Here is a 23,121-nt window from a genome sequence, read left to right on the forward strand (position 1 = left end):
CATGGCCAAACCTTACTCTCATGAGAAATGGGATAGCATGGAGAAAAACCAGATTAGAGCAGAGGAGCCATCTTTCTAAGTACAGCCACCATTGGCACCATGCAGTGTAGACCCACATAGCTTTGGGACTGGCCACTGAGGTTCTGAGTGGGAGATCAGAAATGAATTGTCCAAGCCCCTGATGGAATCTAATGGAGGGAGAAGGCCCACCCAGGAGGAAGCAGGAAGCCAACATCTGGACTCCCTAGCCCTCACCCTATTCACAGTGCCTGGTGAATATCTTCTGACCGTAGCACTTTATAGACAACCCAGTAGAAGATGTTGAAGATGAGGAAAGTGAAAGGGAAGACAGCCCGGGAGATGGTGTCAATCCTCTTGGCTTGGTCCACGTAGAGTTTCCGCATGGTTTCTCCTTCCCTTAGAAGAGGGGCTGGAGGTTGGGGGGTATAAATGCCAGAACCTTCCAATGGACCTCCATCCCTTGCCTGCAGGCAGTGGCCCAGGCCATAGCCATGGAAATAGAAGCGATTTTCTTGGATGATATCTTCCTCCTGAAATTAAATGGAAGAAAAGACAGAATTTGAGGTTATAGCTCTATCTAAGGATAGAGACCAGGCCACACACATATATCTCATAGGTGATGCTATGCAGACTGGTGGTTAGGTACACAGGCCCACTGCATGCTTTTTTATGGCCACAAAACTATTCATTCGATAGATGTATGCTAAGCAGCTATACATGGTACATATAGTATATATTATGATTTCATTTGCAGATAAGCCCCGGGCTGCCTTTTTAAAATGCATAACATCATTTACAGCCATCTAAAACCCAGTTAAATGCCAACCCACTGTCAGAAAGATATCTCAATTCAAGTTATCTCTGACTGGTAACCAACAGAGTAAACAGAACAATAAAACCTTTAGAATGCACAGCTTAGTTACTTAGACTTGGTGAACTTGACTTTAATGACTTTCAAAAGCTGCAGAATTAATTCTCCTTGTATACAGTATCTTTTAAAAAATTGTTTATCTCAACTCAAAGCTGAAAATTACAGAAGTTTTAAATAACCTAGTGGGTCATCCAAATTAGGGTAAAGCTGATTAATCTACTGCAAATACATGTGCTTCTCTGCAAATTAGCAGATTTTGACAAAGGGATCAGTACATCTAAGGTAACATTTATTACCCAATACACATTGCATTTATGTACAATATATGCATTATAATGAACACATTCACACTGGGGAAGTAAATTTTATATCAGCATTAAGAAATGTAGCAGATTACACAAAGTTCATTTATCCAATAGTCAGCTGACAACCTTAAGTAGCTATAACAGTTGGAGAGCCAGGAAGTAAGGACAGAAAGACAGAGACAGAGATAGAAATAGAGGGAACGGGAGACATAGAAATAAAGAGAGGAAAAAAAGGATCAAAGCCCCTGAGTGATCAGTAGAGAGAGCTTTACTCATATGAGAGCCTTCAGGCCCCCACTCAGAGCCTATTTACTCTTAGTTTATATACAAACCAGACACGCCTAATTTTGTCTACTTCTAAAGCACACATTGCCATCAGAAGTGATGGTTCACAGCCTGGAAATTAGACATAGGACAGGTAAATATATACCAGAACCTAAAAATACTTCATTCAAAGATGGTTACAATTTTTGAAAGTGTTGATGTTTACAGTAGTAAAAGCTTCAGCTAGCTAAGAAATCACCTGAAGTGAAATGCCGCCTTGTGGGATGATACCAACTACCTTCTTGGTTTGCCCAGGACTGAGTGCTTCCTGAGACTCAGGATATTCAGCGCTAAAACAGAATGGTACATGTATATTGAATAGATATGCCATAGATACACATAAAATGTGGATAAAGTAGGTTTTACACACATTGTGCAGTTAGAAGGACATCATAGGGTCTTTATAATGGGACCTCTGCAACGATGGTAACACACTGAAAAGTGACTTCGTAGGTGAGATATTGATGTTGGTGGGTCCCAGTAGCCCTTGATTATTACATCGCTAGAAGGTTGAGCCTGTCACTAAGCATCAGGGGGCAGGCAAGCTCAGGCCACAGATTCACCAACAGATCCCATCTCTTTCTCTGCTTCCTATGGGCTCATAGGACAAACCTGGGAAAGGGCATTGGTCTTGTTCACTGCCATGTCCCCAGCACAGTGCCTGGCATCTAGTAGGCACCCAGTAGATATCAGTTGAATGAATGAATGGACTGATGAGCCACATGCTTCAGAATATAGGACAGGGAATGGCTTTGTTCTCATGAAGCCAGCATCCTTTCAGGGTCTCAAACTGAAGAGTCTACTCAGAAGAGAGTCTTACTCAGTTACAAAGTGCTTGGCAGGAAAAACGATCACTCCTTGCCCCACCCCTGCACAATGGCCTGATGCCCGTTAGCCTCTAGAAAAAGTGGCACTTTTGGCATAGGAAAGAATCTAAGTCAGCCAACCAGAGAGCTTTGCTACCCGATCTTTAATTTTGCCAATCTCTGTGGAGACAGTTGTATGTGTGTAGATCAGAGACAATTCACTACTGTGGCTGTGCTTTGACCCTGAGTTGTGGTTGGGGTAGCCTTAGCTCTCTGCTCAAAATTACTTCCATAATCTGTCACCAGAGGCCTTGGCTCACCTCACCTGGTTTTTTCTAGTTCATTTTCACACTTTTCCTACATAGTTTGTGCTGGACCCATTTTAGAAATGAAGAACCAGAGGTAAACAAGATATCTTCCAAGTAATTGAAAAATGAGGGATTAGGGGCACCTGGGTGGCTCAGTCGGTTAAGCGTCTGCCTTCAGCTCAGGTCATGATCTCAGGGTCCTGGGATGGAGCCCTGTCGGACTCCCTGCTCAGTGGGGAGCCTGCTTCTCCCTTTCCCTCTGCCATTCCCCCTGCTTGTGTTTTCTCTCTCTGTCAAATAAATAAATAAAATCTTTAAAAAAAGAAAAATGAGGGAGTACATAAAATGATTTCCTCTTTTGTTTTCCATTTCAGGGTCCCTCACACCCCCAGTTCCCCACTGCTCATTCTGATCTCCTCAGGCCCTCAGCTAGAGGATAAAAGTGTGGAATATATTTGTTTGCAAAAGGCTCTGAAAGAGAAAGTTGAATCCAATTGCTGTTTCTGTTTCTATAGAATTATTACTTTTCCTTTTCTCCAATCATAGTAAATCTAAAGGGAATTATTTGGAAATATTTCCCAGGCTGAAAAAAAGCTATCTCACATGGGAGAAAAAATGTGACCACTAGAGTAAGCTGCCCTTGGCTTTTTTTTATTTTAACATATTGTACCATTTGCAGTTGGGAGAGCAAAGACAAGTGGCCTGAAATCCAAGGGTGGGGGTTCTGGATATGAGTATTATCTATTTAAGCCAAATTCTGAGGTGTGTGTGTGTGTGTGTGTGTTTATTGGGGAGAGACAATGGAGACTTAAACACCACTTTGTGGCTTCCATGGCTGTTGAAATAGAATATTTTTGTTGCAGCTATCTATAGGGAGGAGGGCTGGGGAACTAGAGAGTAAAGATAGTCCAAAGCCAAGTTGGGGAAGGAATGCACAGTGTGGGAGGTAAGGTGTGGAGATGGGAAAGGGTGATAGGTATTCAGTGATATGTATTGAAGTGAATGAAAAGAACAGATTGAAGAATGGGGGGTGCTGGGGGGATGGAGAGAGGCAAGCAGGGTTCTGGGACCAAACCCCTGAGAGGACTCGGCAGTATTTTGAAATTTCTTCCATTTCTCAAGTTATTCTGTTGATAATGGCAAGGCTTCCTCTCTGTCCAGCTTGAAAGAGAGCCTTCGCCAATGAGCCTGCAAAGATTGGTGGAGTAGGTAACATGGCTGCTATGTTCAGAGCCTGGTGCAAAGGCCTGCTGAGGTTATAAAAAAAAGAGAGACCCCTCCCTGTGAAGCATATAGGCTAGCTGGGAAGACAAAGCAGATATATATGGAAAAGAAATTAAACTACTTTAGACAGTGACATGGAGGGAAACCACCATGCAGTGGAGATGGGTGGTTGAGGAGAGATTAGAGAAGAACATGATTAAACCTGGAGCTGGGTGAATAGCTGGCTGGCTCCTAAAATACTCCTAATTTGCTCTTGGCTAAAGGCTCCCTGAAAATCATATGGATGTTCTCCCCTTCCCTAAGAGGGCTCTTCTCAGACAAAAGACTTGCTTTTCTAGCTGGAATGGCAGGGCCCAGAGAGAGGTTCTAGAAATAGATGAACTCTGCATCAACTTTTCCAGCTTGCTCAGTGACCTCCAGGACTCCTGCTCCAGTTCCACCGGGATGGAAATGGCTTTAAAGAAACTCGAAAAGGGACATGGGCTAATGGCACAGGTTTTGATTTTCAGGTTGTATTTACATTAATAATAAGCCCAGCCCACTTTTTGGCAGGATCCAAGAGCCTAAGCAGGGCCTAGGCCGCTGTTACAACTTTGTAATAATTGAGCACTGCTTATGACAGACTCCATTATGATATCAGGATCAGCTTATTTATATATGACCAGGAGGGGATGAGCTGTAGGCAGTTGGGGGTTGGAGAGGTGCGGGGAGGGGGTGAGACTAGTGTCAACCTGGAGTAGCTCTACAGTAACTGCAGCAGCCTGCTGTTGCTGGAACACCCACACAGGCAATTTAGCTGGCAAAGGGACACTGGAGACTGGTTGGAAGCCTGCTCTTCTTTTTCAAGGTAGGCATTGAGAAGGCATCAAGATCAAAACCCCTATCAAGATAAGATTTTGGTACCTGCAGGCAGGTTTAACACAGCTAAAGAGGGGGTGGAGAGTTAGCTTAGAAAAGGGAGCATTCTCTTTTCTTTCCCTTCTGTCAAGTCTGTGTATATTTTTTGTAACCCTCAGCATGGGATAAGAAAGCCTTTATTTAATAGGCTCTTGAAGGAGTCCTACTCAAGGAGATGCCATTGTGGATCAATCCACTAGAGGGCGTGTTTCACAGAGCCTGACTAAGGTCCGGGCAAGAATTGATATATTCCGACAAACCAATAGATGAGACAGGAGCCCTGCTCTCACCAGAAAGGCATCTTAGCCAGGGACATGAGTTCCCAGAGGTAGTTTTAGAGATATTTTTAGTGTGGACATATGGTCGGGGCACCCCAGGAGCAGCTGAGGTGGGAGGTTTGTGTTAGGAAGAGAGAAAAGTCTTAGTGCTAGAGTGGTCCCAGTAGGCTGGAGCCAGCAGGGTCAGATCATCATTTTCTCTACCTCCCAGAAGTCATAGTGCATCTCCTCTGGCTTGACAGCCTCCAGGTTGGGCAGAAAACAAGGAGTCAGAGCTCAAGGTAGACCAGAACTGTGTCTGATGATTAAGGGGCCAGTATGTAGCTCAGCAAAGGCTTTTGACTTTGCTTATAATTGGGCACTTGCTTCTAGGTGAGTGGCCCAGGCACCTCTGTTGTCATGACAACATACCTAGCACGCATTGTCTGGGTAATGGGGAGGGGCGAACTGCCTGTTGTTCAGGGCATCAAGCTCTCTATTTCCCCAGGTGATCATTCTACTGTAGAAGAAATGGGGTTAACAAACAAGAGTGAGGGAGAACAACAACTCACACCCAACAACTCTGATACACCCAACAACTCTGACGTGCCCAGTGAAGAACAAGGCGAAGAAATCCAACAGCCAGAAGAGGCAAGTAGTGGTTTTCCAATTCCAGCTTAACTATAGGGACCCTTTTATAATGCTCTCCTAGAAAGTTCCCCGTGCCTGACTCTTGAATTCTTAACCACCAATCAATGTATGGCAACCTGGGGTATCTTCCTCCTGGGTAAGGGGAGAGCCAGGAACAACCATTACTAATTCTCAAAATAATCTCATATTGACTAACTTGATAAGGCTCTAACGTGAGCTAACCTTTTTTTCAGTGCTTACTATGTGCCAGGCACTGTGCCCATGCTCTCTCTCTTTTTAAAAGTTTATTTATTTATTTATTTATTTATTTATTTATTTATTTATTTTTTTAATTTTATTTATTTTTGAGAGAGAGAGAATGATAGAGAGAGAAAGAATGAGAGGGGGGAGGGTCAGAGGGAGAAGCAGACTCCCCGCCGAGCAGAGAGCCCCACATGGGACTCGATCCCGGGACTCCAGGATCATGACCTGAGCCGAAGGCAGTCGCTTAACCGACTGAGCCACCCAGGCGCCCCTATTTATTTATTTTTAAGTAATCTCTACACCCAACATGGGGTCAAACTCATGACCCCGAGATCAAGAGTCGAGTACTCTTCTGACTGAGCCAGCCAGGGCCTCTGTTTGTCCATGCTCTTAATCACTTTACCAGACTGCCCTACAGGGATTAATGTCCCATTGGACAGATAAAGAAATGGAATCGAAGAGGTTAAAGTACTTAGTTTATCTATGACCAACCTAGGACTAGAATCCAGGGTTCCTGATTGCCTTTTTAGTCCTTGTAGCCCTATATGGAGTCTTGGTTTGTGGGAGGAGTAGTAGGGAGGAAGGAGTCCAAAGGAGAAAGGAAGTGGGCCCCTTCCTAGTTATATTTACCATGCGTTGGCGCCTCTGCCTTCTTCGAAGTCGTATGAATTCCTTATGCTGACGAGAGACAAAATTGACAGCAGCGTACTCCAGTAGTGCAGCGAACACGAAGAGCAGGCACACAGCCATCCAGATGTCGATTGCCTTCACGTAGGACACCTGCAACATCCACCAACAGAGCAATCAACCTTCTTGGAGCCCTTCCATGGCCCATCCAGTGGTTCGCCAGCCCATACCAACTGCCTGCTATTCTTCAGTTTTATCCTGAATTTCTTCTGGTGTTCAAAGAAGCTTTCCACGATATGTCCCGTTGCCTGAAGGCCCATGTCAAAGAGATTGGGCTACCCATCATCCTTCACCTCTCTGCACTCTCCACCCTCCACTTCTATCTGCCTTTCCTCCCTATACTTCTTTTCCTTTCTTTCTTTGTTCTTTTCATACTTCTGTTCCTGCTTCTGCTTCTTATTATTCTTTTCATTCTTTTCTTCTTCTGATTCTCTTCTTTCAATAAACAGCAACGAACATGAACACTGCGTTTGTTTGCCTTCTGTTATCTCCTAGGGTCCTCACAGCTCTGATGGAAATTGGGCAGGGTTTGTTATTCCCATGTGAAACATGTGAGGACACTTGAAGCCTACAGAGGAAAAGTCTTAGCCGAGATTACCCAGTGAGGAGGTGGTACTAGGATTTGGGGGTTCTGGGCTTTCAATTTAGTGGCACTGCCATTCACCTAGGCTGCAGTCTCAGTATCAGACTAGGAATTCCTTCCTTTCCCTCCTCCACCCCCATTATTCTCTTGACTGTGGCTTTTCCTGCTGATCTTTATGAGAGGCCCTGCTGAAGAATTGAACTCAGTGGCCCAAGGGAGTGCCATCCAACCCCCGGCTATGGACACTTCTCTAATTTCAAGGCACTGTTAGCATCTACCTATCTGGTTCTTAGGGCTCTCCTCCCACTACCTGCCTTGGAAGCCTTTAAATACTTTTCTCTCCCATTTCCCTCATGAAGATTGAACACCTACCTCTCCTAGAATGGGGCTTCAGCTGGATGGGGCTGGGAGGGGTACAGAACTTAGATTTATGAAGTCCTTTCACCTCCTCAGCCAGATGGACTCCCTATATAGTTTTGGGCTGCTGAGCCCACCTCATAGGGCTCCCCAGTAGAAGTAGGTTTCATGACAGACAACCTCTTTCACCAGCTATGTTGGGCAGTGAGGGTGCTCCAGGCTCCAGGTAAGGAGCAGGTCTCACTGGATAACACTTCCACCTTAGTGGTTCTTAACCTGCGATGCCCCCCTACCCCGCCTCCTCACCTGAGTGGCATTTGGCAATGTTTGGAAACATCTTTGGTTGCACAATTTTGGGAAGGGTTACTACTGGCATCTAGTGGGTGGAGGCCAGGGACAATGCTAAACATCCTATAATGCACAGGACTCCCCCCTGACACACACACACACACACACACACACACACACACACATACACACAACAATTATAAGGTCTAAAATGGCAATAGTGCTAAGGATGAGAAAACCTGCTCTATCTCCTTTAAGGCAGTTCCGCTAAGGTGGTAGTGGTGGGTTGCTAGGCACCCCTGATTAAGTATCCCTTGGTGTTTCCACTTTGCCACCTATTAAGAGGGCAACCTATTTCATTCATCTCCCAGTCTCACTGTGTCGAGTAAGTGCTATGAAAATCTATAATGAGGTAATGACAAGGGAGGTCCACAAAGGGCTTTGGACCATCAAAAGAAAAGGACACCTTAAGCAGTAGAAATAAAATCTTATTAGTAATGAGTGTGTCAATAATGGAGTTGTATGGGGAGTGAAATTGCTGTGCCTTTCAGAAGCCTCTGAATTTGTCCCATCTCTTTCCTTAGGGCTCCCACTAAATCTAATGTACAAACTCAAGGGAGCAGAAGCTCCCTGACTTACTCAGTCCCTTGCTTTGTGGGCTGGCCAACGAGTCTATTTAGTTTGGGGTGAATGCCTACATATTTTGCTTACTGGCCAATGAGGCCACAAAAAGGTCATCAAAATCTGATGAGAAGGCACCAAATACTGCAAACAAACAACCCTCCAACAAAGTCCATTTTTTTCCGAATGAGGAAACTAAGTGAGTCCTAGGAGCAGACAGACTGTGCTTGTTCACAGGAGGGGACTGGAAAAGGAAGTTCTCTTGGCAAGAATAAGGCACTAATTGCAACCTCCCCGGGTTAGAGAAGAATCTCCTTCTTGCGTGGCAGCTGCAATAAACTAGGACACATTTCTAAGATCTGAACTACTTTTCTGCCTCTAGTCTTCCTACAAGGCTACTACCACAGCACCACGGCCATCACAGCCCCTCCTGGTCCTTTGGTCCCTTGCCTAAGCCCCGTCTGTCTTTCAGAGCCTCTTCAATAACCCTGTCCATTTAGGAAACACATTTATAAGAAATACTTTCTGACTACTTCCCCTGAGACACCTGATCCTAATTTGAGCTTTGTCATCGTTTATTACTAGAGGCTTCGGATTACCTCAAAATTTTCCCAGCAACTCAAAAATAATTGGGAACTTCACTGGCTGCTCTAGCCCTAGGTCCACCACTCCATTCTTTTCACCCAAACACCTAACAATTATAACAATAACGAACATTTATTGAGTGGTTATTAGGTGCTAAACACTGCTGTCTGTGTTAATACAATATCTTATTTATTTCTTGCAATAACCCTATGGAAGAGATAATATTCTTATTCCCATGTCACAGGTAAAAAGACTGAGACGTTAAGGAATTTACTTAAGATTGCCATTGGTAAATGTTGAGGCTGGGACTTAAACCAAAATCTGCTTGACTCCAATCTCCTACTCTTAACCACTACACCACCCCCATGGCAAATTTGTAAATTCACCATGGATGCCCAGATTACCCCCTGTTTAAGTCCCCTGTAAATATCTTCTTAGGAATAAGCACTGGGAGATGGGAGATCACAGGACCTGGTTCCCATCAAATCAAAATGAGAGGGCATATGTTCACAGTAAGATCCACAAGGAACTATGTTGCTTTTGCTTCCCATTATTTCTCCATGGCCTAGAACAGTGCCTGGTACATAGTACATGCTCAATAAATATTTATTGAATGAATGAATAAGCTTACTCCCTGATTTCTCAGAGCCTTGCTGAGTGTAAGGACATTGACGTGACCTCTAAATTTCCTACATGAAGGCACAAAGCAGGAAGAACCTGGGCCCAGTCTCATAAGCACAAATCTCTCTGTGGCCACAGATGTTCAGAGTCCACTGACTTTAACTGCTATTTGCTACCTCAAAATTTCCCCACCCTAAAAGAATGGACATTATCTCTAGAGGTCTTTGTAATCATGTCCAGCTTCTGACATAGTAAGAGACAGATGTTGGTTTAAAATCCTTATATATATATTTTTTTCTTATGGGGCATGACCTTGAAAAGGTCGTTCTATCTCTCTGGGCTGTATTTACCTCATCTGTACCATGAGGGAGTGGGACTCTCTACTTGCTAAGGGTCTTTTGATTTTGGACATGCTAGTATTTCCTGATGAAATTCAGAGTAAGTCAGGCACTGTCTCTACTCATTTCCTAGCCAGACAATACCCACAACCCCAGCTTCCACATCTTTAGCAATATCATTAGCCGTATGTTGTAGGGGAAGAGAAAACTCTGGCCACCTGTTCTTGCTCAATGGCTCTCGTCTACCTTAAATCTAAGGCAAATAGTGAGCAGAAGAGAACAGGGGATGAAAGGGAAATGGGGAGCTCTATGGCAAGCAAGTTCCCTTGCATCTTTCTTCACCTTAGGCAAAGAGGCCCGGGAGCCAGAGCTCTGAGTGGTCATGGTGAGCACAGTGGTGATGCCTAGGCCCACACGGGCAGGGGCAGCATCCATGTTGATCCAGAAGGAGACCCAGGACAGGATGACGATGAGTAGGCTGGGGATGTACATCTGAATCAGATAGTAGCCCATCTGCCGCTCCAGGTGAAACTTTACCTCAATGCAGGTGAATTTCCCTGCAAGGAAAGAGGTGATGTATCAGGCCTCAGGTCCCCAGCCTGGAGCTGAGCCTGAGGGGCAGGACTAGGGCATCCCTATGGGCACATCAACTGGGCAAATAAATGAGCTTTTCAAGATGGCCCCACGGAGCACCAGATGCATGTTCTGAGGAAGTTCTCAGAGCAGCCATCAGACTTGACCTCTTGCTCTAAGCACTAGTTTCCAGCAGAGAGCCTTCCACTTGACCACACGGCAAGAGGATTAAGAACAGAAGGGTTCCAGAGCCAGACTGCCTGGGTTTGAATCCCGAACCTTCCATTCACTAGCTGTGTGACCTCAGGCAAAACACCCAAGCTATTTGAGCTTCAGTTTCCTTGTCTGTAAAATGGAGTAACAACAATATCAATTCCATCATGTAGGAATTAAATTAAATAATGTATCTGGGGAGTTGAGCTATAGGTAGTTGGCACTATCATCATTATTAACAAAGCAATGAGTTTAGACTCTGCCCAAATCTCAGCAGCCTTGCTTGAGCTTGCTGGTACCCCAGAAGCTCTCTAGCAACAATGATTCACTGAAATAAACATTGCCTGTGTCTCAAGCAAGTGATAAGAGCTGGATAGGAAATATCTGGAAACAGTGTCCAACAGAGACCAGCTCTGGACAGTGGGCAGTGGGTACCCAGAGAACATCAGGCAGCAGCATTCTATCCCACCAACAAAAAGTACATTGGTCCAAAGCACATGTACCTGTGCTCTGTCTACTCTGCCAGCCATCTTCATTTTGCCCAGCTTCCCATGCCCTCAGGCTAAGAAAACCTAGCTCAGAGCTTCTCTGCATGGCAGAGGTATAGGATAACCAAAGCAAAAAGCAGAGGATGTGTATATTGCTATTTTATTCTGGACTAGGCTTGCTCTTATCAGACCTGATTCCTCAAGGCTAGTAATTTCATCAATGATTGATTATGGCTTTGACATACTGTGTGATGCTGTGATCTCCTACCGTTCCCTGAGTCCACCTCACCCCAGGCTTCTTGTTATGACATAACTTTGCTAGGTATCCATATTTTCTTTGCTTCCTTCCTTCCCTCATTTTCTATCTATCTATCTATCATCTATCTATCTATCTATCTATCATCTTTCTATCTATCTATCTATATCTATTTTTGGTAGTGGTGGTTTTATTTTAATTGCAAAATTAACACTTGTTTAGTACAGGAAAAAAGTGAGAAGTAGAGAAAAATAATAATATTTATAAGCTCAGTAATATTTGTAAGCTCACATTTATCAAGCCCCTACTAAGTGCCCTGACTTTATATAGTTTATCTCATTTAAATTCCATAGCAACTATTTGGGGCAGGTAAAATTATTATTTCCCATTTTACATAGGGATACTGAGGCTCAAAGAGATTAACTTAGATGTTTCTCAAGGGCACCCAACTAGTAGATAGTGGAGCCATAATTCAAACTCAGCTCTGACTCGAAAGTTCTTGGTTTTATCCATTGTATCACTCTACGTTAGAAACATTTAGTGCTGGGGCGCCTGGGTGGCTCAGTCGTTAAGCGTCTGCCTTCGGCTCAGGTCATGATCCCAGGGTCCTGGGATCGAGTCCCACATCGGGCTCCCTGCTCGGCGGGAGGCCTGCTTCTCCCTCTTCCACTCCCCCTGCTTGTGTTCCTGCTCTCACTGTGTCTCTCTCTGTCAAATAAATAAATAAAATCTTTAAAAAAAAAAAAAAAGAAAGAAACATTTAGTGCTATTTCTTCCCAGGATTTTTAAACACATGCTTTTGGTTTGTTTCTTTTACCACAATATAATGATCCTGTGTATACAACTTTGAATCTTAGCCTTTTCCACTTGTACTTTCCATGTTGATATAAGCAACTTGCAGGCATCCTTTTTAACATCTGGATAATATTCCACCAAACAGACACACTGTGTAATTTATTTAACCTCTGTCCTATTGGTGGATATCTAGAAGAGTGCCAAGTTTTTGCTAGTATAAGCACTGACCCAGTGATATTTGGAATATTTCCTTATAATAAATTCCAAGGAGTGGGATTCCTGGATCAACATGTAGGGGAAAAAAATTTTAGCTTTTACAGTTTCTCAGAGTATGCCCCCTGGACCATCTGCAACTGAATCCTCAGGATGCTTGTTCAAATGCAGATTTCTGGGCATCACTCCAAGTGCACATAATCAGAATCTCTGAGAGGCAGTGTCCAGGAATCAACATTTTAACAGGCTCTCCAGGGAAATATAATGCACACCAGAGTTTGAAAACCACTGACCTATATACAAATTGCCAGTTTTCTCCCCAGTAAAGGTTCTACCAATTTCCACTCCCACTAGCGTTTTCTAAATTCAATGGCTTGTTCCTCTCCCTATTTTGCACACCCTACATACACAAACACACATATTCACAGGGTGGCACCCAAAGCATGTCAACCCACCATAGGAGGTATCCAGGATCTCTCCTCTTTAGCCTCTGGCCTCTATATCAGGGTCATAGCACTTTGTATCTAAATTGCCAGGGGAACTAAGGAACAAGTAGCTCTTAGGGAAGCTGCAGGGAGCAGATGCTCAGGCTGGAAAAGCAACCTTTCTCCACTTCCGGGCCCACATTTTACACCTGGGAAAATAAGTCAGTTCAAGAGTTGGGCAGTGGTGGCTGTGGGATGAGGTGTGGATGGTAAGCCTGCCAGTTCCCTAAAGTCTAGTGCTTTCTGGTTCAGCGCAGTCATTGGCTGCTCCCAGATGTAGATTCCCCACCTTCCACACAAAGTTGGCCCCAGAACAGGTGGGACACTCCTGCCACTCACTGGCACAGGCACATCTCCTCTGCAGCATGTGACAGGGACAAAAATATGGGCTTTGGAGTTAGATCTGGATTTGAATTCTAAGTCAGCCATTTTCTAGGTGTGTGACTTGGACAAATGGTTTAAAATGGGGCTGATGATTTCTTACCATAATGAGATAAGGCATATGAAACAGCACATCTGGTACAGATTGGACTTTCAATAAAAGCTGGCTGCCTTGCCCCCTTCCCTCCCATCTGGAGGTCCTTCTGTGACTCTCAGTCAGTAAAGATCCTGGTTTTTACCTGTGTTGTAGTGCTTGGTACAGTAGCCTAGATCCTTCTCATCTCGCAAGATAAACTGGGGCAGAGTCAGCCCCTCAGCCACTTGGACAGCAGGAGCATCTTCCAGCCACTCAAACACGAGGTCATTCATGGTGTAGCCAACTAAAAGTGACAGAGATGGCAGAGGGCTGCAGAGTGTGGTGCTGGGTGAGGGTAGGGAGAGAGTTAGAACTAGCAGGAAAGAACAGATGAGGAGGTAAGGCCTGGGTTTTAGGAGCTTCGTGTTCATCTTGGAAAGGGAAACCTTTCTGAAGAGGGTACTTGGTCAATTGTCTCATGGACCCATCCTCACTAGGTAAATCAGAAAGATTCCAAACTCCTCTTCTACCTAGTTCTCAAGCTTTAGAAAGGCACAGAGAGAAATTATTCTGGCAGACCTAGAAAGCAGGTCAAAAGGGGTGGAATGATATCAAGGAACCCAGCTGGGAACCTCCTGCCATATCTTAAACCCAGGGGAGTAAACATGTGTACTGGCCACATGTCTTGAGTTGAGCCAGCCTCAGAGCTAGGGCTTCTGCCACCTCACCCCAGGGAGAAAAGAGCTATTTATACTCTGCCAGTCATGCATGGGACAATGTACACACAACAAACTCCTAGCCAGGGCTCTGAACTGGGGCAGATTGAGAGTTAACATCTGAACATGACAAGTTGCTCACAGATAGTTAGCAGTTTGTGAAAACTCCTGCCATATATATGACCATATTCACACATGTCAAGTACAAATGGGAGAAGAATCACTGAGGCTCACAGGTGTCCAATGTAAGACCTTGACTCAAAGTAGCTATGTGACTTTGGGCAAGTAATTTCCCTTTCTGTAAAATGCTCCACCTACTTTTCAGAGTTGTTGTGAGGGGGTAATAAGAACCTGGATGTGAAAGTGGTTTATGAACTCTAAAGAGCTGACCACATAGGACACATTCTATCCATCACCGTTATTATATGCTGGAAACAGCCTGACAAACCTTCTTCTCTGAGGATTAACTTGGTGTGTATTGATCTCACAGTCTCACCTTGCCCAGGAGATGGCAAAGGAGTACACATAGGTGATGGTCCAGCCTTGTTGTCCTTTGACTTTTCTGCAATTGGGGTAGCCCCTATAAGCTGGCACCCCTGTCACAGAGGAATAAGCATGTGTACTGGCCACATGGAAACCCAGGGGAATAAGCATGTGTACTGGCCACATGTCTTGAGCTGAGCCAACCTCAGAGCTAGGGCTTCTGCCACCTCACCCCAGGGAGAAAAGAGCTATTTATACCCTGTCAGTCATACATGGGACAATGTACACACCGCAAACTCCTAGCCAGGGCTCTGAACTGGGGCAGATTGAGAGTTAATATCTGAACATGCCAAGTTGCTCACAGATAGTTAGCCCTTGGCTGACCTTGCCACCCTGGGCACTGTCCTATGCTAGAACGGTCTTCTCCCACTTCTCTACAAAAGTTATCTGTGTTCATGCAGAATCAGCGTTCAAGAGTACTCCCTCTGCCAACTCTGGCATTTTTATAGGTATCTTGAATGTCTTAACTCAGGTGGAGTAAAGGTAGAATTACCTCAGGCTCTGTGAGAGGAATATCTTTGGGCAGAGGAGGTGTTCTTCAAATGCTCCCCCCACCAAAACCAACACAAGCACATTTGTATGTAAAGCTGGTGCCTTCCCATTCCCCAGCCCTGTGGAAGAGCCAAACCAGTAAATAGTGTGAGGAAGGAAAAACACTGGGTTGGGTGTTAGTGAGTCCTGGCTCTTAGTCTCATCTGTGCCAACAACTGATTGTGTGTGCTTGGGTAAGTCCCCACTCTGGGTTGCCTTTTTCTCATTTGGAATATCATGGGAGGGGGTTAACTACCTGGTATTCCAGGCCTTGTTCTGTGACTCTCTAAAGACACTTACAGCTCTCCAGCTGCATGGTGCATGTCTGGATGTCCATGGGGAATTTCTTGAGGTCCATTGGGCAGGACAAAATGAGGGTCAGCCTGGCAGGGACAGTAGAAAGAAGTGACATCAACTTACTGGGCCCTGGAACAGCACAGAGGACCCTCTTCCCACCCCTCAGCCTCCATTCTGGCTTCTTCCCCTTGACCCAAAGTCTCCTGGCTGTTCACCAGGTGCACCTGATGCTGTAGAGCACATTCCCGTTCTTGAAGATGCGCAGTAACTTGTTGTCTGTGGTCACCTCATGGAAGTTGGCCCCTTTCTCATTGGCAAAGAACAGGTCTGGCTTCCAGATAGAATCCAGCATAGAGGGATCAAGGTCCAAAGAGTCATCAGGATATTCTCGGTAAGCTAGGCGCGGGTCATTCCACTGTTGCCGCAAGAAGACATTCACCCGATAGTCCTGAGAGGGTGCACAGATGGGCCCATCAGAGGCAATGCTATTCCAGGGGCCCAGCAAGCTTACATGGGCAGGAGGGCCATGAGGAGGAAATGCTGGGAGCACATCTCAGGGGCATTGGGCATTTTCCACTGGAGAAGGAGCCTGCTTTGGGCTGATATGGCAAAGATGGGAAGGGAAAAAACATTTATTAACCACTTACTATTAGCTGGGCGCTCTGCTAAGTGCTTTCTTTATATGCATCGTCTCATTTAAATCTCACACCAACACTGTGAGGAGGGTACTGTTATGATTCCCACTTTATAGATGTGGAAATGGAAACAAGGAGATATTTAAATAACCTGTCATGTAGCTATTAGATGGTAGAGTCAGGATTTGAACACAGGTTTGTCTGGTTCCAAAGTCTGTGCTCTGTATCAAGCTACCTCCCATGCTTGACCATTTGTTCCTTAGGCTAGTCTGCCTTTGGCCACTGAAACCCAGGCTGGGGAAAGATATCTCCCAGTGACCAACTTCAGACACCCTATGGCTTTAGCCATGACCACAAGACAGGGAGAGGACAGCAGAGGGAGGAAAGGCTCAATATCTGGTGGGCTTCTCTCATTCATACTAGAATGGAAGCAGGGAACAGGGAGACTCCTTACCATAGTAGTCTCAGTGACAGAGCCAAAACTGTTGATGAAGATGTTGCAAGTCACGTTCACAGGTGGGCCTAGGGGTGGCAAAATACAACCATATTGGCAGGGAATTCCAGGAGGCTGGGCGCAGTTTCCAGGACTTCCTCCCTGAGCTTGAGGCCAGGGCACTGCTAGAAGGCAGTGCCAGCTACATAGACCCATAAGCAATAGGGAGGGGAAGCTCCTTCTGAACTGTAAGAGTTAGCCTTGTACCTCCAGCCTCCTGTCAATGGGGTAGGCAATTCCCAAATTGCCAAAGCTAACTTCCCAAAAGGAGTGGGGAAGAAAGGGTTTTTGTAGGATGAATGCTTCTTACCTTTAAAATTGGGTCGAATCCTAGCATCATACCCAGATGTTCGCCCCATAAGCTTATCCAGGAAATCAGAGGGGGACATGGGCTGGGACCCCTTGGTCCCAGATTTGACTTCCTCTATTGCCAAGGCCACCCTGGACAGGAGAGATAAAGAAGTCTGAAGCCAGTTGTATTCTACATTTATCACAGACCCTCTCCTTTCCTGTCCCCACACACCTCTGGCTGGTCTCCCCATCAGGCAGGAAGATAGGAGAAGATGGATCTCTGGGTACCCATTTGCAAAACTAGGAAAACAGAAACAGCCATAAGCCAACACTGCAGCTCAGTTGTTAGTCCTAAAAATGTGCTTTCACATATATGAGATCTTTTTTACCCTCAAAATTCTCAGCGTGATGGGGGCAAAGACAGATGAGAAAAGTGACTTGTGGGATTATAAATTGGAACAGCCACTCTAGAAAATAGTATGGAGTTTCCTCAAAAAAATAAAACTAGAACTACCATATAATCCAGCAATTCCACTTCTGGGAATATATCCAAGGAAAATTAAAACACTAATTTGAAAAGATATATGCACCCCCATGCTTATTGCAACATTATTTACAATAGCCAAGATAAGAAAACAATCTAAGTGTCCTTCAATGGATAAATGGATAAAGAAAATGTGAGATATAATATAGATACAGATACACACACATACATATACACATTGGAATACTATTCAGCCAGGAAAAGAAGGAAATCCTGGCATTTGCAATGACATGGATCTTGAGGGCATTATGCTACGTGCAATAAGTCAGACAAAGACAGACAAATACCGTGTGATCTCACTGATATGTGAAATCTAATAAACAAACAATCCAAAAGAGGAGTGACCTTCCCAAAGTCTCAAGGCTGGTGAGTGACAGGATCAGGGCTAAAACCCAAGGGGCTGAGGCCTCATCCAGTATTCTCTTTCTGAAGGTGCTTTAAAAGCACTCAAAGAAGAATGACAACTCCCTGCAAATAATGTGGCTGTTTCAATGTTTTGGCTTAACCAAGGATGGGAAGGACTCAAGGACAATCTGCATCTCTGAGAGTTGGTTTCAGTTGCTTGGCCTTCATGCAGAACTGCTCAGGAGCTGGGGACCCAGCTTCTAGAGAGGGAGCCTTGGCTTCTGGTGTTTGCTCCAGCAGGAAACTATGTTTTGAGCAGGACCTCAGTTCACTGTTGGGGCAGTAGCAGGATTGTAAACTCGCTTTGGCAACAAAACAGGTGAAGAAGCAGGGCTCTAGGAGCATGAGAAGGACTCCCAAGTAGGATGGCCATGCTGAGAAGGTCAACTTCCATCTTTTCCCTCTAGCAGCTTGATTTTGAGGAAGCGACCAGTGTGCTTTGGCCTAATCTAGAGGCTGGCCTCTTCTCCCCTGACAAGTTTCCTTCTAAGAGCAGCAAAACCCCTTCCACATGCTTGCTTATCTGCTTACCAGCCAACAACTAGACTTGGGACCAGGAGCTCAGCCTTGAAGGGCGGCATAGGGCTCAAGGCTGGGCGCAGGCTGGACTGCTGGCTGGGCCCGGTCCTCCTACTCCATCCTGCCATCGCCAGTGTGCTAGCCACTAGAGCTAGCTCCCCCACTGCCACTGCTGTTACCAAACTCTGGGGCTGGGAAGCAGGGTGACTGCTGTCCTTCTGGGTCCAGCCCTCTTTGAGCCAACAGGTCCCTGTTTACCGGTACATCTATGTACCATGCTAGGCCATATAGATCCTATGCACTATGAGTCATTAAATAATAGTAGCTGAGGCACCATGCTACACACTTTACTTACCTTATCTCGTTTAGTTCTCATATCGGTCCTCCCAGATAAGGGTTATTATTATCCCTCTTATATAGATGAGGAGACTGAAGATCAGCAAGGAAAGCAACTTATTCGTGATCATACGGCTAGTAAATGGCAAAGTCAAGATTCTAACCCAGAGCCACTGACTTCAAAACTAAGTCCATCTACCACAGCGCCATGACGCAAGCAGCCCAGGGTAGGCTACCAAGGAATCAGAGTGGAGGGAAGGTGGGTGGAAGCCACATCCTGACCTCCTAGAATCCTGCCTCCTTGAATCCTCTGAACAGGAGGAAGCCCTTACCTTGGGAACAGAGGCCACTGTGGCCCCAAGCAGGGGCTGCCAGAGCAGGTGGCTTAAGCAGGTTCTGAAAATCCGAGGAGGCTGGTAGTGGTGCTGACCAGCAGAAGTCTGTGGCCTCACCACAGGGTGTCCTTGCTGGCCAGGTGCTGCTCCTGGCTGCCTGCCACGTGCCTGCTGGGAAGCCACATGGCCCTGTTCATGGGGCAGCTAGACCCTTGCCACCATGTTCAACCCCACTCTCAGGTCACCTCTCCCGGTTGTTCCAGCCCCAGGACCCTGTGACAGGCTGTGGGCTCAGCTGTCTTGGGCCCCAACTCCTGTCATAGACCTTCTTTTCTGGGGCTGCCTTGTCTATGGGCCTGAGAGCAGAGTCACTGTGTGCAGCCACTTTTTCCTCCCTTTCATTCCTGGAAAGTCCCAAATTCTGGCAGGACCCAGGAGGTTCTGGAGCTGAAAAATCTGGCTCATGCATGGCCCTGGGGGTGGGGTGGGAGAGAACTCTGATTCTGCTACTGGGTGCCCGAGTGACTTTGGACAGGTCACCCCCCATCTCTAGGACTCAGTTTCCATAGATACAGTGAAGGAGTCGGACTCAAGACTTCCTAAGGTCCTGTCTTGCCCTAGTTGCTCAAGTGGGAATGCTGCCACCAAAGCTTGGGCCTTGAGGCAGTCTCCCCTCCAGGAGGGCCAATGAGTGCCCCCACCCCCCGCATTCCCCCTCCTGCCTGCGTCCTCCTACCAACTCCAGCTGAGCTGCCATTCTACTTTGGGCTACTTTTCACTCTTAGGGAGTTTGCTGCCCCACACATATTGCATCCCTACCTTCCTCCCAGCCAGGGTGTCTGCAAGCTGTGAGGTGGGAGGCGCCTCAGAGACAAGCAGTCCTGGTGTACTCCTTGAGGTAAGAGGAGGAGGTCTATTGCAGTGGCACTCGGCCCCTCCACCTTGGGAGGCACTCTTCTTAGGACCAGGTCAGCCCAAGCCACAGTCATCTTTCCTCCTCAACTCACCCGGTCCGCCTCGACTGGCTCCTGGTCTCATGAGAAAGTGGGAACGGGGAGGGGGACATTTACAGGGAGCCCAAAGCTTGTCTTGCCCTCAGAAACCCAGGAAATGACAGCTACTGAGTGCCCCTTCGGGACAGGAAGCTGCCATGTGTGCACAGGCTGGGTGACTGCAGAGGGCCAAGGTTTGCTCAGCCCAGCTTCATTCTGATATGGTTCAGGGCAAACCCCTGCTACCTGAAGCCTCTTTGGTGGGCAGCTGACAGATGTTGGTGTCATTTTTAGGAATCTGAGCAGTGTGTGACCATGCTGGTAGGAAGACAGGACAGGATGGCAGGACAGATGGCCTCCATTCTGGGACTCGGCTACCTAGCCCCTACCGAGGCCCAGGAAGCTCTCCCCCATGCAGAAGGCTTCCCACCAGCTCTGGGGCTTCAGCATGCCTCGTGAAAGGCTCCTGGGGCCCCGTTAAGGGAGGGCGTGTCCTTCCCTGGAGCCCTCCAGACTGTGGGCTTTTTGTAAACTTAGAGGAAACTGTTCCAGAAGCCCCTGCTGCCCCCAGCCAGGGTTTGCATGCACTTCCTTCTCACCCCAACGCAGCTCACCTGAGGAGGACCTGCCCTGGCAGGGTCCAGAGGAGAAGGAAGGAGAAGGTTGCAGGAACGAGAGTTGTCATTCCGCAGGGACCCTGGAGCCCTTTCTCAGTCTGGCTGCCAAGGTGAGAGGGATAGCCCAGCAGGGGGAACGCTGCAGAAAGTACAGAGCCTTCCTCCAACTTGGTCTGTTCACAAGGAGCCCGTGGGGCTGGGCTAGGAGTTGTGCGCTCTCTTTCTTCTTCTGCTCTCTTCTCCTCTGCCCTGTCGTTACCAGTCAGGGGCCAGAACTGGCCCCCTGGAAATGATCCTGACACAGATAACCCTTCGGGCTCCTGCTCTGGCTCGCCTGGGGTTCCGGAGGGCCTCAGCCCGCCTGCCAGGGAGCTGAAGGAGATTCTCTTTGGGCAGCAATCACTCTCCAAACCCTGGAGAGTCTTGGAGGGGAAGGAGGAGGGAGACTGGTAGGAAGATGTTTCCCTCCCTCCCACCTCCCCCTGGATGCACCCTCCGAAAGCAGCAATTTAAAGGCACAGTCGCCGGCAGCTGGAGTGGGGTTCGGAGCGTGTCCGTGTGCTGGGGAGGAGCTTGGGCTGCCGCTGCCGCTGGGAGAGGGCTGGAGGTGGTCTGTCCAGCTTCTAACTCTCCAGCTGGAGAAGCGCATGCAGGCTGCGCTGCTCCCAGCTCCCCAGCAGCATCCCTTTTGGCCTGGGGCTCTTAACGTCCTAATGATTCTTATAAGGGGGGAAAAAACCTGAGAGGGTTTAGGCGGAGCCACTGGGTTTTCTCAAGCTGACAGCTTCAGGTTTGAGAGGAGACGAGAGGGAGGCCGAAGGCAGGGGCGGCTTTTCCTCAACCCTCTGGATGGAGGCACAGGGCATGGATGACACAGAGGAACTTTGGAATCTTCTTCATATGGGGTCTGCCTGCTTGTCAGTCTGTCCGTCTGTCTGCCTGCCCCATCTCCTTCATCCTTGCAGTTGCACATCCTTTTCCCTGCCTGCTTTCTTCCCTCAGGTTGTCTCTGGTGAGCTTGGCCAGCCCTCCATAGCTCTTGGAAACCCCCTTTCCTTGATACCCTTCCCGAAGCCAAGCTTGGCTGTAGGATGGGATAGGTGTCCCTGGCAGGGCCAGACCGGGCCTGGCACACAGCAAGATTTGCAAGCTTCAGAGGAGTCAGGGGGGCCGAGAGCACTGACCTGGCCACCCAGCCCTGGATGGATGAGAGAGGACGGGAGGGTGAGTCTATCCCCTTCCTGGCCTCTGCCCATTTGCTTACAGCATCCAGGTGCTTTAGCAGCCACATGTCTCTTGCTAGACCCTTCCCCAAACTTTCCCAGGCAGCAGCTCAACTGCTCTGGGACTTCCCCCAGTGCCTCTCCCTCTCTCTTTTCCTTCACTCTCTTTCCCCCTCTCCCTGATGCTTTCCTCCATCTTTCCTCTCTCCATCTCCACCTCCCTCCTTGTTTCTTCTCTGGGTCTCACCTTCGGATTCTGTCTCTCCCTCTTCTTTGGCCCTCACTTTCTCTCCATCCTCGGTTTCTCTCTCCACCTCTCTGTTATCTCCATTCTCTTACTCTCTTCTAAATCGCAACAGTGAGAAGCCAAGGTGTTTCATTTCTTCTTCAACGGAAACTCTCACACCAGCTCTGCTGAGTTCTGAGTGTGTATAGGGGAAGGGTCGGTGCCTCTTTACAGGGGTCAATTCTAGAGTTGACTGCAGCATGCTCCCCCCCAGCATCACCAGATAGGGGTTTGTGGGGATTTCAAGCTGTCTAGGGGCCCGTTGTGTTGTTAGAGGGAGTAATGATGACAAGGTAACAATGGGTGGAACTTGCACTCTATCTCCTTTGGTTTGGGTTATTATTCAAGAGGAGGGATTTTTAAATCACAAATGACAGGGAAAGATCATTTTAAACAATACACACTGAAATGTTGATGGGAGGGGCGCTGGGCTTTTGGAATTGAGACTAGGGACATTACAAGCCTCAACTAACGTTTATATGACCAGTAAGTACAAAAAACGCCAAAGTACTAATTTTCCTAAAAACCTTTTTAGCAGCCCCTTTACCTGTTCACCCTCCCTCCTTGTTGCTGGTAAGCACCACAATGCCCACTCGCAGACTACAGGCCAGAAGCAAGCCTTATAGAACCTTTCCTGGCAGAGCTCCTGAGGAGGGAGCTAAGGGCAAGTAGGGGTGGGGGGAGGCACTTGTCTCCTCTGTGTAATTCACTCCTTGTGCCAAACCTCATCATGTCGTTTCCCCTGCAACAACGGTTCCCTCTTACTCTCAGGCTGAAGTTCAAGGTGCCGCATGATCTGGTCACTCTGTTTGTCCCACTGATGTGTCTAGAGTCACCTGTCTCTCCAGCTTTTGGGTAGTTTCACATGTTCCTTCTACCAAAGCAATTTTC

General features: G+C 47.0%; 1 protein-coding gene across 1 annotated transcript; it reads right to left on the reverse strand.

Annotated features, from left to right (window-relative positions):
• Positions 1-260: 260 nt before the first annotated feature.
• LOC116628543 (glycine receptor subunit alpha-4) lies at positions 261-20,789 on the reverse strand. Its single transcript, XM_032398930.1, has 9 exons — positions 20,719-20,789; positions 16,993-17,123; positions 16,644-16,711; positions 15,779-16,002; positions 15,558-15,640; positions 13,631-13,771; positions 10,330-10,544; positions 6,538-6,687; positions 261-551 (listed from the first exon to the last, which is right to left on the reverse strand). The coding sequence occupies exons 1-9, from the start codon at positions 20,787-20,789 to the stop codon at positions 261-263; spliced, it is 1,374 nt and encodes a 457-aa protein (XP_032254821.1).
• Between the last annotated feature and the right edge of the window lie 2,332 nt (positions 20,790-23,121).

Source organism: Phoca vitulina, unplaced genomic scaffold (assembly GCF_004348235.1).
Source record: "Phoca vitulina isolate PV1807 unplaced genomic scaffold, GSC_HSeal_1.0 scaffold122, whole genome shotgun sequence".
Classification (NCBI taxonomy): Eukaryota; Metazoa; Chordata; class Mammalia; order Carnivora; family Phocidae; genus Phoca; species Phoca vitulina.

Excerpts from the sequence above, each read along its gene's own strand:
- LOC116628543 (XM_032398930.1), bottom strand. The coding sequence starts at position 20,789 with ATGACAACTCTCGTTCCTGCAACCTTCTCCTTCCTTCTCCTCTGGACC. Across the intron at positions 6,688-10,329 it reads CCCGGGCCTCTTTGCCTAAG|GTGTCCTACGTGAAGGCAAT; the intron begins GTGAAGAAAGAT and ends TGGATGTTGCAG. Across the intron at positions 552-6,537 it reads GGCAGAGGCGCCAACGCATG|GAGGAAGATATCATCCAAGA; the intron begins GTAAATATAACT and ends ATTTAATTTCAG.